The following is a 12,386-nucleotide window of genomic DNA, read 5'->3' on the forward strand; positions in this document are numbered from 1 at the left end:
TGGTCATATTTATAGTAGGTAGTGTAAGGGGCTAAAATTTTAGCTAGTCTGTCTAAAATATCTAATGAGTGGTCGCCAATAAATTATAAGCTTTAGCAAGAGTTTAGACTTTTAAGCATTTATTAAGGAGAATAAGAATTTAGTGAAGAGAGAGAGAAAGACCTAGATTCATCTATCTATCAAAGGGAGAACACATTTTTAGCCTCACTCTCCACCAGAGTCCTCACGAAAAAAAGCAAGAGAGCCAGCCTTGCTCCCTCTTCCTCCCACAAGCCAATGTCACTTCCTGACGCCAAAGAAAAACCACATGTCTTGCCCTTAGGCACCTTCTCCTCATGGTGGAGCTTTCCTACAGTAAGTCTCCAGCTGGTGGAGTCATTCCAATCCTTACAGTAGGCTATCCCCTCATTATCCCAATCTCTTCCCCAAGTAGTAACAGGAGAGGGCCTACCCTAATTATCTATTAATCCCTTCCAGCTGTCATTAATCGGAGCTCTGGTCTTAGAGCTCAAATAGCCATTAACCCTTTTTAGCCTCCTCCATCATTCCCCCCTTTTCATATACCCCATGAAAAGGGACGATGGTCATTTCTTCTGTAACTACTTCCTGATGAATAGGGGCAACATAGGGGCCCATGAGGTGTTTATGAGCTGAAGGAGATCTAGGAGCTAGAGTACAAATGCAAAAAAACACAACACAAGACACAAAGGATTAACAAACCGAGGGGCAACAGGGATCCCAATACAGAACAAATCCAAGAGGTCCATAAAAACAAAACAAAACAAAAAAACCCCATGAAACGTTGTGAATGAGCTTCAATCATCCAGGTGAAGACATACACACAGCCGGAGGCATTCTGGACCATGATGATAAAAATGATTTCTTTTATGAGCCTTCTCATGTTGCTGATACAAAAGTAATTTCCAAATGCAATCCTAATGGAAAAAGCCAGCTCTAGGATTCATTCTTATATAACTTAGGACTTCTAGTGGCAGACAAGACTGTTAGTTATTTGATTTGACAGCAGGGTCTAAGTACTTTTGATGTGGGATGGAATTTGGGGTCAAATTGATCGTGAGTCATCCCAAAAGAATTACAAGACTCAGTGACTCAGTTTCCCAAGTTTTATTGCAATACCGTGAGTGACCACAGGGAGAGAACCAGAATAGTAGAAAGGTATCTCTCAAATAAGGAAAGGAAAGTCAGTTATATTTTTGGATGGATAAATTGATTATCAGTCTTATTATAATAATCTCCACCTTAGGGAGGTACAGGGGAGGGCCTATCCTAATTTGGAGTTCCTGAGGTCCTAAGCCAACCCCCGAGGCGGGTACCTTTTTCTGTGGAGATGTGTTTTTGGGATTAACACATCATAAGGTGAATCTGGGAACAAATTTGGCCTTTTCTGAACATGTCTCTTTCTGTTTCCCATGACTAGTTTCAAAACATAATCATTTTTCTTTTATTTCTTGTCTAAATTTCTATAGGCTGTCATTTCCTTTAATGTTATTTGACCTGACTCTTTATGGTCCTGTTATGGGTACTGATTTCTGTGGGTAAGAGAACCTAGCATAAGTTATCCATTAACTGGGGTCTGACTCCCTTTTAGAGCTAATATCTGAATTAAAGCTTGGGTCTTAGGTTTTTCTGTTAACCCTTTTTTCACCTCCTACATCACTTTGAACTCCATCTTGGAAAAAGTGCCTCAGCAAAAGAGAAAATTGCTTTATCAGAAAACAAATGCTTTCTTATGAAACACCTTGCCAGGGCAATTCTGGACATAGGTGATTATGATCTGCAAGTTTCTCTTTCTGAAGTCTTATGCAGGATGATGAGCAAAAAGTCCCAAGCTGGGGCAGCTAGGTGGCACAATGGATAGAGCACTGGCCCTGGATTCAGGAGGACCTGAGTTCAAATCTAGCCTCAGACACTTGACACTTACTAGCTGTGTGACCCTGGGCAAGTCACTTAACCCCAATTGACTCACCAAAAAAACAAAACAAAGAAAACAAAACAAAAAAGTCCCAAGCTGACCTTGCCCATAGATTGTTTGAAGATGACATTGTTGCTATAGCTTTCAAAGAGATAAGGGTCAGAGAATTTGAGATGGACAGTAGATTTCTCAATTGCCTAAATAAGCTTGGTGATAAAAGAAGGGTTTATACATTTCCATGTATTGCTGCCGTTATTGATGGATATGAGGTGAAGAAACCACATAATGAAAACCTGGATCAATCTTGGATTGATTTTAACATAGGAAGTCAGAGCATAACTTTCTATAGAGAGAATACTGAGGGTGAACTGTAGGTTATGGTGAGACTTCTCAAAGAGGCAGTTGGTGGTTTCTGTATAAAAGAAGCTGGAAAAAAGAAAGTGCTCGTTGTTTATCTGAGGATATCCTTTTTTTTTTTAGTGAGGCAATTGGGGGTTAAGTGACTTGCCCAGGGTCACACAGCTAGTAAGTGTTAAGTGTCTGAGGCCGTATTTGAACTCAGGTACTCCTAACTCCAGGACCGGTGCTCTATCCACTGTGCCACCTAGCCGCCCCCAAAACCTCTTCTTTTCAACAACAAAGTGATGAAGATAGAAAAACATTTTGATTTACAATCCAACATAGTAAAGGCTTGCATGAAAGTTCTTGGACCAGAGAAATAAGTGCTGAACCCTGATCAGACAAAAAGAGAACCACCAGAAATTTATGAGAGTTTTGAGGAACAAGAGACAGCAGAGCTTCTCTGATAACATGAGGAAAAGGCAGAACCAGAATGCTTATCCCAGGAAGAATCTGTGAATAGTGGTATGCATATCTGCCCAAGAGATCAAACTGAAGGGAAACAGATTCAAAACCCTCCATAAACCTGGTTGGATCCTCAGAATATCTCCCAAGTTTTTCCTTAATCTGGGCCAAATCAGACATGGAAAAAGGGACATGAACTCTGATTGTCCCATCTCCTGAAGCTATTTCTCTTAAGGGAAGTAGAGGTCGGGAGCAGAGGGCCCGAGTATGACTGACCGCTCTGGGTATGCATGGGACTATACTCTAACACAGGAGGGTATAAGTAGGGTGCAGTAGGAGGAGTAATAAGAGGGTTTGGTCCTGCTGAAACTGGGGTAAGATAGGGAGGCTTCCTGGACTCAGACTTGGGTGAGGGAGTCTAGGTGAAGGAGGAGACTCAGAAGAAGAAGGAAGAGAGGCGGGGGCGGGGGGGGGGGGGGGGGGGGGGGGGAGGGAATAAGCCTGAGTTCAGTAAGGGGTCATCTAACAATTCAAGATCTCTAGACTCCGAATAAGCAGGTGGCCCGGAGTTAACTTCATCAAAGCTAAGCTTTCCTAACTTCTAACTGATCAGCGCTGATCCCTTAGATGTTGATTCTGCACCAGAGACATAAAAGCAAGTAAGTAAGGAAGCTTTGACTATCTCCCTTCCCTCCAGGAAAACTGTTCCAATTGAAAAACAGTATTATAATTTAGTGTTCCATTTAGAGGCCCGGTTTCTTGGTCACCTAGCTGATACTGTGCCAGGCAGTGTTGCAATAAAACACCAATCACTTTCTTTTTAGATCAATGAAATAAAATTTATCCCAATTCTCCAAAATCCATCCCAGTGGGGAGTCTTTGGGAATGCTAGCCTCCTGACCCACCTGTAACCTCCCTGAGGTTACTGACACCACACCGGAACCTGCGTCCAAGTGGGTGTCAACTAAAAGTGGAGACTGGCTCCAGGGCATCCCCAAACTACAGAGTCTAGGGGCAGGGTAAATCCCTTAACCAATTCCTGATCAAAGGGAAATCCCACAGGACAAATCTCTTGATCCTGGATCAACGAGAAATACCCCTGCTTCCTTTGAGCTCGACTCCCAAAGGAGCAAAACCTGGGTGCAGGAGTGAAAGGTAAATCCCAAACTTACCTTGACAAGGTCTGACTCCACTGCTAATGATGTGGGAGGCAAAAAAAAGGGGTTAACAGAAAAACCTCAGACTCAACCTCTAATTTAGATATGAGCTCTAAAAGTGATTCAGTGTCCAGTTAATGGATAACTTACAAGGGAGGATGCTAGGTTCTCTTACCCACATCAATCACCACCCATAATAAAAACATAGAGAGGCAGGTCTGAGAGACCTTAACTATAACAATGATATACTGACAGGGTATATAAATTAAAACTAGAAATAAATGATAAATGAAGATATTTTGAAACTAGCCATGGGAATCCAAAAGTGACATGCACAGAAAAGGCCAAATTTGTCCCCCAAAAAACCTTCCACTGAAAATACCTCCACAGAACAAGGTACCGCCTCAGGGGTTGGCTTAGGACCCCGGGAACTCCAAATTAGGATAAACCCTCCCCTGTACCTCCTTAAGGTGGAGATTATTATGAGAATGATAATCAATTTATCCATACTATAAATATAACTGTGTTTTCTTTCCCTATTGGAGAGACACCTTTCCAGTATTCTGGTTCTCTCCCTGTGTTCACTCATAGTATTGCAATAAAACTTGGGAAACTGAGTCACTCAGTCTTGTAATTCTTTTGGGACGACTCATGATTAGTTTGACCCCTGGGGTGGAAAGGTATCTCTCAAATAGTGAGGATAAATTGATTATCAGTCTTATTATAATAATCTCCACTTTAGGGAGGTACAGGGGAGGGCTTATCCTAATTTGGAGTTCCTGGGGACCTAAGCCAACCCCCAGGGAGGGTACCTTTTACAGTGGAGGTGTGTTTTGAGGGTTTACACATCATAAGGTGAATGTGGGGACAAATTTGGCCTTTTCTGTGCATGTTTCTTTCTGTTTCCCATGGCTAGTTTCCCATTTTTCATTAGAATTTCTATTCCCTGTTTTGTGTCTTATTGTTATATGACCTGACCCTTTATGGTCCCGTTATGGGTACTGATTTCTGTGGGTACAATAACCTAGCATCCTGACTTCTGAGTTATCCATTAACTGGGGTCTGACTCCCTTTTAGAGCTAATATCTGAATTAGAGCTTGGGTCTTAGGTTTTTCTGTTAACCCTTTTTTCACCTCCTACATCAATTCCACACATAAAAAAGGGAGTCTGGAACTTAAATAGCCTCAGGGCCTAAAATGAAGTCGTAGCTATAGCAGTTATGTATGGATTTAGGATTTAATCGTGAGGTCATGAGGTATCCTAAGGAATTACAAGACGCAGTGACTCAGTTTCATATGTTTTATTAAAACACTGTGAGGGCAGCTAGGTGGTGCAGTGGATAGAGCACCGGCCCTGGAGTCAGGAGTACCTGAGTTCAAATTTGACCTCAGACATTTGACACTTACTAGCTGTGTGACCCTGGGCAAGTCACTTAACCCCAATTGCCTCACCAAAAAAAAAAAAGAAAGAAAGAAAGAAAGAAAGAAAAAAGGAAAAAAAAAACCCACTGTGAGGCCACAGGGAGAATACCATAGGAGAAAAGAAAAGGTATATACCCTAGGGGGAAGAAAGAGGGTGGCATTTATAGTAGGTAGGCTATCCCCTCATTATCCCAATCTCTTCCCCAAGTAGGTACAGGAGAGGGCCTACCCTAATTATCTTTTTTTTTTTTTTTGGTGAGGCAATTGGGGTTAAGTGACTTACCCAGGGTCACACAGCTAGTAAGTGTTAAGTGTCTGAGGCTGGATTTGAATTCAGGTACTCCTGAATCCAGGGCTGGTGCTCTATCCACTCACTGTGCCACCTAGCTGCCCCCCTAATTATCTTTTTTTTTTCAGGCAATGGGGGTTAAGTGACTTGCCCAGGGTCACACAGCTAGTAAGTGTCAAGTGTCTGAGGCTGGATTTGAATTCAGGTACTCCTGAATCCAGGGCTGGTGCTTTAACCACTTCGCCATCTAGCTGCTCCGCCCCCCCCCCAATTATCTATTAATCCGTTCTAGCTGTCATTACCCAGAACTCAGGTCTTAGAGCTCAAATATCTATTGTTAACCCTTTTTAGCCTCCTCCATCAAAGTTATTAAGAGATAATTGACTTTAAAAAGTTTTCCCCAGGTTGTTAGGGTTGACCCACAAGTAGCCCAAAGAAGCAAGGCATTATGGAGAGTAGTAGGGAAAAGCATGCAAGTGACTTCCAATGAATGTGCAATATTTTTATTTCTACCACAGCCTAGTGACTGTGTAGGCTGAGCTCTCAGAAGGTTGAGAGGTGACATCCCCGGAGATGAAGAGACACCAACACCTCCTGAGAGGTAGAGGAATGTCTCACCACGTTCCAGGTTGTTAGGGAGAATGAAAGGTTCTTAAAGGAAAGAGAAGCAAGCCTTCCATGGAAAAAAGTGGAGGAAGGGGCAGAGCTAAGGTAGAGGAAGGGAGACTTGACTTTTGTCAAGATGATAAAATATAGAAGAGTGCTATATAGAGAAAAAAGAAGAGAAAAAGGACAATTATACAATTAGAATTCAAAGACAGATTTGAGACACTTGGTGAAGAAGAAAGAGCTGGATACTCGGAGAAGGAAGCCACTAGTTCTCCAGGGAACAATAGAGTGGAGGCAGATGAATTATCAGGTGAGTGAGTGATCAAGTAGTGGCAATAGTAAGGGATTCCTTGCTCAGAGGGACAGAGGCAGCTATCTGTTGAAGAGATAACAATACAGAGGTCTGTTGTCTTAATGGGGCATGTCTTCTGGACATAACAGAGAACCTCCCAAGACTTATCAGAATGGATGACAACTCTTCACTTCTGGTGATTTTCGTGTGGGCATAAATATTGACAATTATGAAATCTGAGCAAGAAATGAAAGACTACGATCACAGGTTGTAGTTTTTTTCCACCACTTTTTACCAAGGGTGTGGCATTTAAAATTATATGTAGTCACCCTATTTCTGTCCCAAGTTTTACGGAAACTTAGCTGGGGTTCCTAATATAGTGCTACTTATAAATTAGAGGCTTTAGCGCCAGTTTGGGGGCATTAAGAATTTATTAAAGTATATTAAATATTAGTAAAGCGAGAGAGAGCGCGAGCACATGGCTCAGAAAGTTCAGAAGCCCTATGTACCTTGGATAGAAGAGTGAGAGAGAGCAATACTTCCTCCGAATCTCAGACCCCCCAAAATTCGAGTCACTGTGGAAGCTTGCTGCAGGCAGGAGGAGAGCCTGCCCTTACACATTGCTCAAAGCTAATAGGCTAGCATCATTCAAATCTATTGGTTTACTGGATTTGAGGGTGGTCTGGCTGATGTCAGAGTACAGAGCCCTCCTAGGGGAAAAAGCCTTTAGGTAGGTGTGGTTTTAATTCCTATTCACAGTTTCCTTCGAAACCACATTTCCTTTGAAATTCTCCTCACTCTGGGCTGGTCCCCAAAAAAGGTCTGACCAGGCTCTCTGGTTCTCATAGAACCCCAAAACACCCAATTATTAATAATTTTCTCACAAGGGTAGATGAGCAGCCCTGAAAAGGGCTTGGCAAGCTCTCACAGCAGAGGCACTAGTCCTCCCGGAACACCCAGTAAGCTCCTGGCAGAGTCATGGGATGAGTGGAGGGGCTAAAGGGCTGGGTCAAAACACCTGAGGTCACCTTTCCTGTCAATTCTTGGTTTTTTGTTTGTTTGTTTGTTGGTTGGTGAGGCAGTTGGGGTTAAGTGATTTGCCCAGGGTCACACAGCTAGAAAGTGTCAAGTGTCTGAGGCCAGATTTGAACTCGGGTCCTCCTGAATCTAGGGCCAGTGCTCTATCCACTGCACCACCTAGCTGCCCCTATTTCCTCAACTTTTAAAATGCGGATAATAAGAAAATTCACTCCACAAATGCTCACAGTGTCCATGGGAAGAGTAGATATGATTTAAGAGTGCCCCCCCGCATTGAGACACACACCTGGGAACCAGGGACCAAGGCAGTTTAGTTTACCTGTGAGTGCACATTGAGGTGGGAGTGATGTAGGAGGCAAAAAGGGGTTAACAGAAAAACCTAAGATCCAAGCTCTAATTCAGATATTAGCTTTAAAAGGGATTTAGACCCCAGTTAATAGATAATTTAAGATTTGGGAAACAAGTCAAGGCCTAAGTTCTCTTACCCACATTAATCACCACTCATAACAAGAACATAAAGAGGCATTAAGGTCAAAAAGACCTTAACAATGATACACAATGATACACTGACAGGGTATAGAAATTCTAATGAAAAATGAAGATATTTTGAAACTAGCTATGGGAATCAGAAAGAGAGACATGCTCAGAAAAGGCCAAATTTGTCCCCAGATTCACCTTATGATGTATAAACCCCAAAAACACACCTCTACAGAAAAAGGTACCTGCCTCAGGGGTTGGCTTAGGACCCCAGGAACCTCAAATTAGGACAGGCCCTCCCCTGTACCTCCCTAAGGTGGAGATTATTATAATAAGACTGATAATCAATTTATCCATCCAAAAATATAACTGACTTTACTTTCCTTATTTGAGAGATACCTTTCTACTATTCTGGTTCTCTCCCTGTGGTCACTCACAGTATTGCAATAAAACTTGGGAAACTGAGTCACTGAGTCTTGAATTTCTTTTGGGGCGACTCACGATCAATTTGACCCTAATTCCATCCCACATTAGGAGGAAAGGGATAGTTCCAGAGGAGGTGTCACAGATGTAGGTTGGGAAGTTAGTCAATAAGCACTTATTAAACACTTACCACTCACCTGGTGCTGTTCGAAGGGCTGGCAATGCAAAAAGAGGCAAATGACAATCCGTGCTATCAAGAAGCTCACAGTCTCATGGGCAAGACAATTGAAAATATATAAACAAGCTATTTGGTCATTTTCATTCCTATCTGACTCTCTGACCCTATTTGAGGTTTTCTTGGCAAAGATACTGGAGTGGTTTGCCATTTCCTTCTCCAGTTCATTTTACAGATGAGGAAACTGAAGTAAACAGAGTAAAATGAGTTTCCCAGGATCACACGAGCTAGTGTCAAGTGTCTGAGACCAGATTTTAACTCATGCATCTTTGCGCCTCCAGGACTGAGGTCAGATTTAAACTGAACATCTTTCTGAATCTACGAGCCCAAACTCTATCCACTTCACCACTAGCTGCCCTATATACAGGACAAATTGGAAATCAACAACAGAGGAAAAAGGAGGTGTGGGGGTGGTGGTGAAGAAAGGCTTTCTGTAGGTGAGATTTTAGTTGGGCTTTAAAGGAGGCCAGGCAAGCCAGAAGGCAGGGTTGAGGAGGGAAAGCATTCTAGGAAAGCCAGTGAAAATGCCTACAGTCAGGACATAGAGGGTTTCGTTTGAGGAAGAGTCAGGAGGCCAGAGTTACTGCACTCAAGAGTAATGGAGGATGTATAAGGTGCAAAATTGGAAAGGTGTCAGAGAGGGGAGGTTACCAGGGCTTTGAACCTCAAATAGAGGATTTTATATTTGATCTTGGAGGTCATAGGGAGCTGCTTAGAGTTTATTAAGTAGGGAGGTGACAGGCTCATACCTGTGCTTTAGGGAGATCACTGACAACTGGAGTGGGGAGTCGTTGTATTGCTAAGGCAATATAGTGCAGGTGTGAGTCTGAGAGGGGGTTTTGGGGGGTTTTATGTGAGAGAAAGGGAACTTTAGAAGTGATGTTAGAGGGGCAGCTAGGTGGCACAGTGGATAGAGCACCTGCCCTGGATTCAGGAGTACTTGAGTTCAAATCTGGCCTCAGACACTTAACACTTACTAGCTGTGTGACCCTGGGCAAGTCACTTAACCCCAATTGCCTCCCTAAAAAAAAAAGTGATGTTGGGAAAGTAAAAAGAGATTGGTATTGGCAATAAATTGGATATGGGGGTGTTAAAAGTGAGGAATGTAAATGAGTTTGGGCATCAATCAGTCATTGTTTTTTTTTTTTTTTAGGGAGGCAATTGGGGTTAAGTGACTTGCCCAGGGTCACACATTAAGTGTTAAGTGTCTGAGGCCTGATTTGAACTCAGGTACTCCTGACTCCAGGGCCGGTGCTCTATCCACTGCACCACCTAGCTGCCCCAATCAGTCATTGTAATAAACATTTATTAAGGACCTAGAATAGGTCAGGCAGTGTGCTAAGCCTTGGACATACAAAAAAAAAAAGCAAAAATAGTCCCTGCCTTCTAGTTTAAGGTCCACCAAAGGACACAAGTATAAACGAAGTTCATGCAAACAAGCATATGCAAATTATATGCAGACAAGTATATACAAAACAAGCAATATGATAAACAGGAGATGAGGGGGAAGGCATTGGAATTAAAATAAGGTACTCAAGGAGTTTCCTAACCTAGGGGTCCCTGAACTTTACAAAGAAAGCTATTTTGATAGTTATACTTCAATATAATTGGCTTCCTTTCTAATCCTATAGATTTTATTTGATGCATTAAAAAACCTTATTCTGAGAAGGGGTCCACGGGCTTCACCAGACTGACTGCTAAAGGGGTTCAGGACACACCAAAAGGATGCGCCCTTGATCTGGTCCAGCCCACTCATTCTACAGACAGACAGACACAGAGCCTCAGCAAACGGCCCAAGGTCACAAGGGCAGTAGATGGGAAGTGACTTGCTCAAGGTCACACAGTTACAGCTGCTGAGCCCAGATCAGAGCCCATTTTTTTCTGTTTGCCAATCCGCTGCAGCACAAACAGAGCCGAGCGAGCCTACTATAACACACGTAGGTGCAGCTCTACATGCATTCTAGCGGGGGGATTGAGGGGAGGGGAGGGGGAAGGAGGGGAGGGGGAGTTGGGAGGCGACCCACGCCTCCCGCTCTCTCAGGCTACGCCCCTTCGCCTCCTGCAGCGGAGCGTCGCTCAGGGGCGGCCGCGACGCGGGCCCTCCTCTCCCCTCCGCCCCACCTGCGCTCTCGGGGCGGGGCTCCGGGCTGCGCCGTGCTGCGTAGCGTAACGCCGCGCGCGCACGGAGTCCTGGCTCCTGCTGGCCCCTCCCCTCCCCTCCCCTCCCCTCCCCTCCCCGCCGTAGGTCGGTCGGTGCTGGAGCGGGGCGAAGATGGCGGCTCCGCTCATTCCGCTCTCTCAGCAGGTACGGAGCGGGGGGGCGGCAGGGGCGGCGGGGGCGGGCCCGGAGCGCGCGAGGTTCGCGCGGGGCCGGGCCGGCTGAGGCAGAGGGCCCGGGGCCCGGCCTGGGCCGGGCAGGGCCGGGGCGGGGAGTGCGGAGCAGGCCAGGGCCGCCTCTGGGGAGGCGCAGGGAGCGCGGGTCGGCAGGCAGCGGTGACCCTGGCGGGGCCGGCTCGGGTCCCGCACGTCGGAGGTGACAGACCCATGGAGCGGGGAGCAGGGGAGCGGGGTGGTGGCCGAGTGCTTGGAGATCTCTCCAGGCCCGATTAACGTGACATGTCATCCTGGGCGCTGGGAGAAGGAGGGAGGAGGAGGAGGAGGAGGTAGGAGGAAGCAGCAGCAGGAGGAGGAGGAAGAGGAAGCTGGAGGAGGAGGAGGAGGATGCTGGCCCCCAGAGGAGGAATGCGGGCTGAGGACTGAGAGGGGGAGGGAGTGGTTGTCTCTGAGCGTGAGCGTGTGTGTGTGTGTGTGTGTGTGTAAGTGTAAGAAAGGGGGCGGGGAGCCATTCATTCTCCCCAGCGCTGGAGACCCTGATCCCTCCCCGCGGCCACTGCGGCCACCCCCGAGCCTGTCCTGGGTGCCCTGGGACCGACCCTTGTCTGATCACATCCATGCGTTTCAAGTTTGCCATTGAGACGCGGGCTTTACCAGCCACCAGCCGGTCCCGCGGCTGCTGTTTGAGCCCCTGCCCGGGGCTGCTCGCTCCTCCATCCCTGAGTCCTGTTTTTGTGCCTCATTGTGACATGGAGGTGACTTGAAGGCTGAGCCAGTGGAGCGCAGACTCTCGCAGGCCCCATCAAATTGGACAGGCTTCAAGTCCGACCTCAGAGGGCCAGGCTAGCTGAGTTTGCAGAGGCTCAGCACCGGCTTGGCTTCCGAGGGATGAATTGGGGGGCCACGGAAACCTTCAGACACTTGCCTGAGGTGTAGGGGGGTTGCTCTCTGCATTCTTGGAAGGAGTCCATCCTCAAACTTCAGTGTTGAAGTTTGATATTACAAAACAGCATGAAGCTTTATATCTAAGATGATTTAAACAAGTGATATCCTGGTGTAAAATGACTTCTTCGGATGTATTATCTATTTTTAAAAGGCCCTTGGCCTTTGGTCACTGTTGGTTGGTTGTTTTTTTGCCAGGTTTTGAGGCATTTTGATATATACAGAAGAAATAATGGAAAAAATAGTGACTGGGAATTTGGAAAGCTGTGCTTTGCCAGCCCTGCCACTAAAGTCACCATGTGACTTTGTTCAGGTCATCTCCCAAAGCCTCAATGTTCACACCTATTAAATTTAGAGATTGGAGCAGATGATCTTTCCATCTCTTATATTCAATTATTTTTACTCATGGTGTGGTACTAGAGACTCTACAG

At 45.4% G+C, this 12,386-nt stretch overlaps 1 protein-coding gene across 1 annotated transcript in view; it reads left to right on the forward strand.

The window, feature by feature from the left end:
• The first annotated feature begins 11,630 nt into the window (after positions 1 to 11,630).
• Positions 11,631 to 12,386, forward strand: part of EPS15L1 (epidermal growth factor receptor pathway substrate 15 like 1) — a 130,444-nt gene continuing 129,688 nt past the window's right edge. Inside the window, exon 1 of the mRNA XM_043990400.1 lies at positions 11,631 to 11,768. Coding sequence (XP_043846335.1) covers positions 11,631 to 11,768 — 138 coding nt within the window. The remainder of the gene's footprint in view (positions 11,769 to 12,386) is intronic.

The sequence above is a fragment of the Dromiciops gliroides genome, chromosome 1 (genome assembly GCF_019393635.1).
Source record: "Dromiciops gliroides isolate mDroGli1 chromosome 1, mDroGli1.pri, whole genome shotgun sequence".
NCBI classification, from domain to species: domain Eukaryota; kingdom Metazoa; phylum Chordata; class Mammalia; order Microbiotheria; family Microbiotheriidae; genus Dromiciops; species Dromiciops gliroides.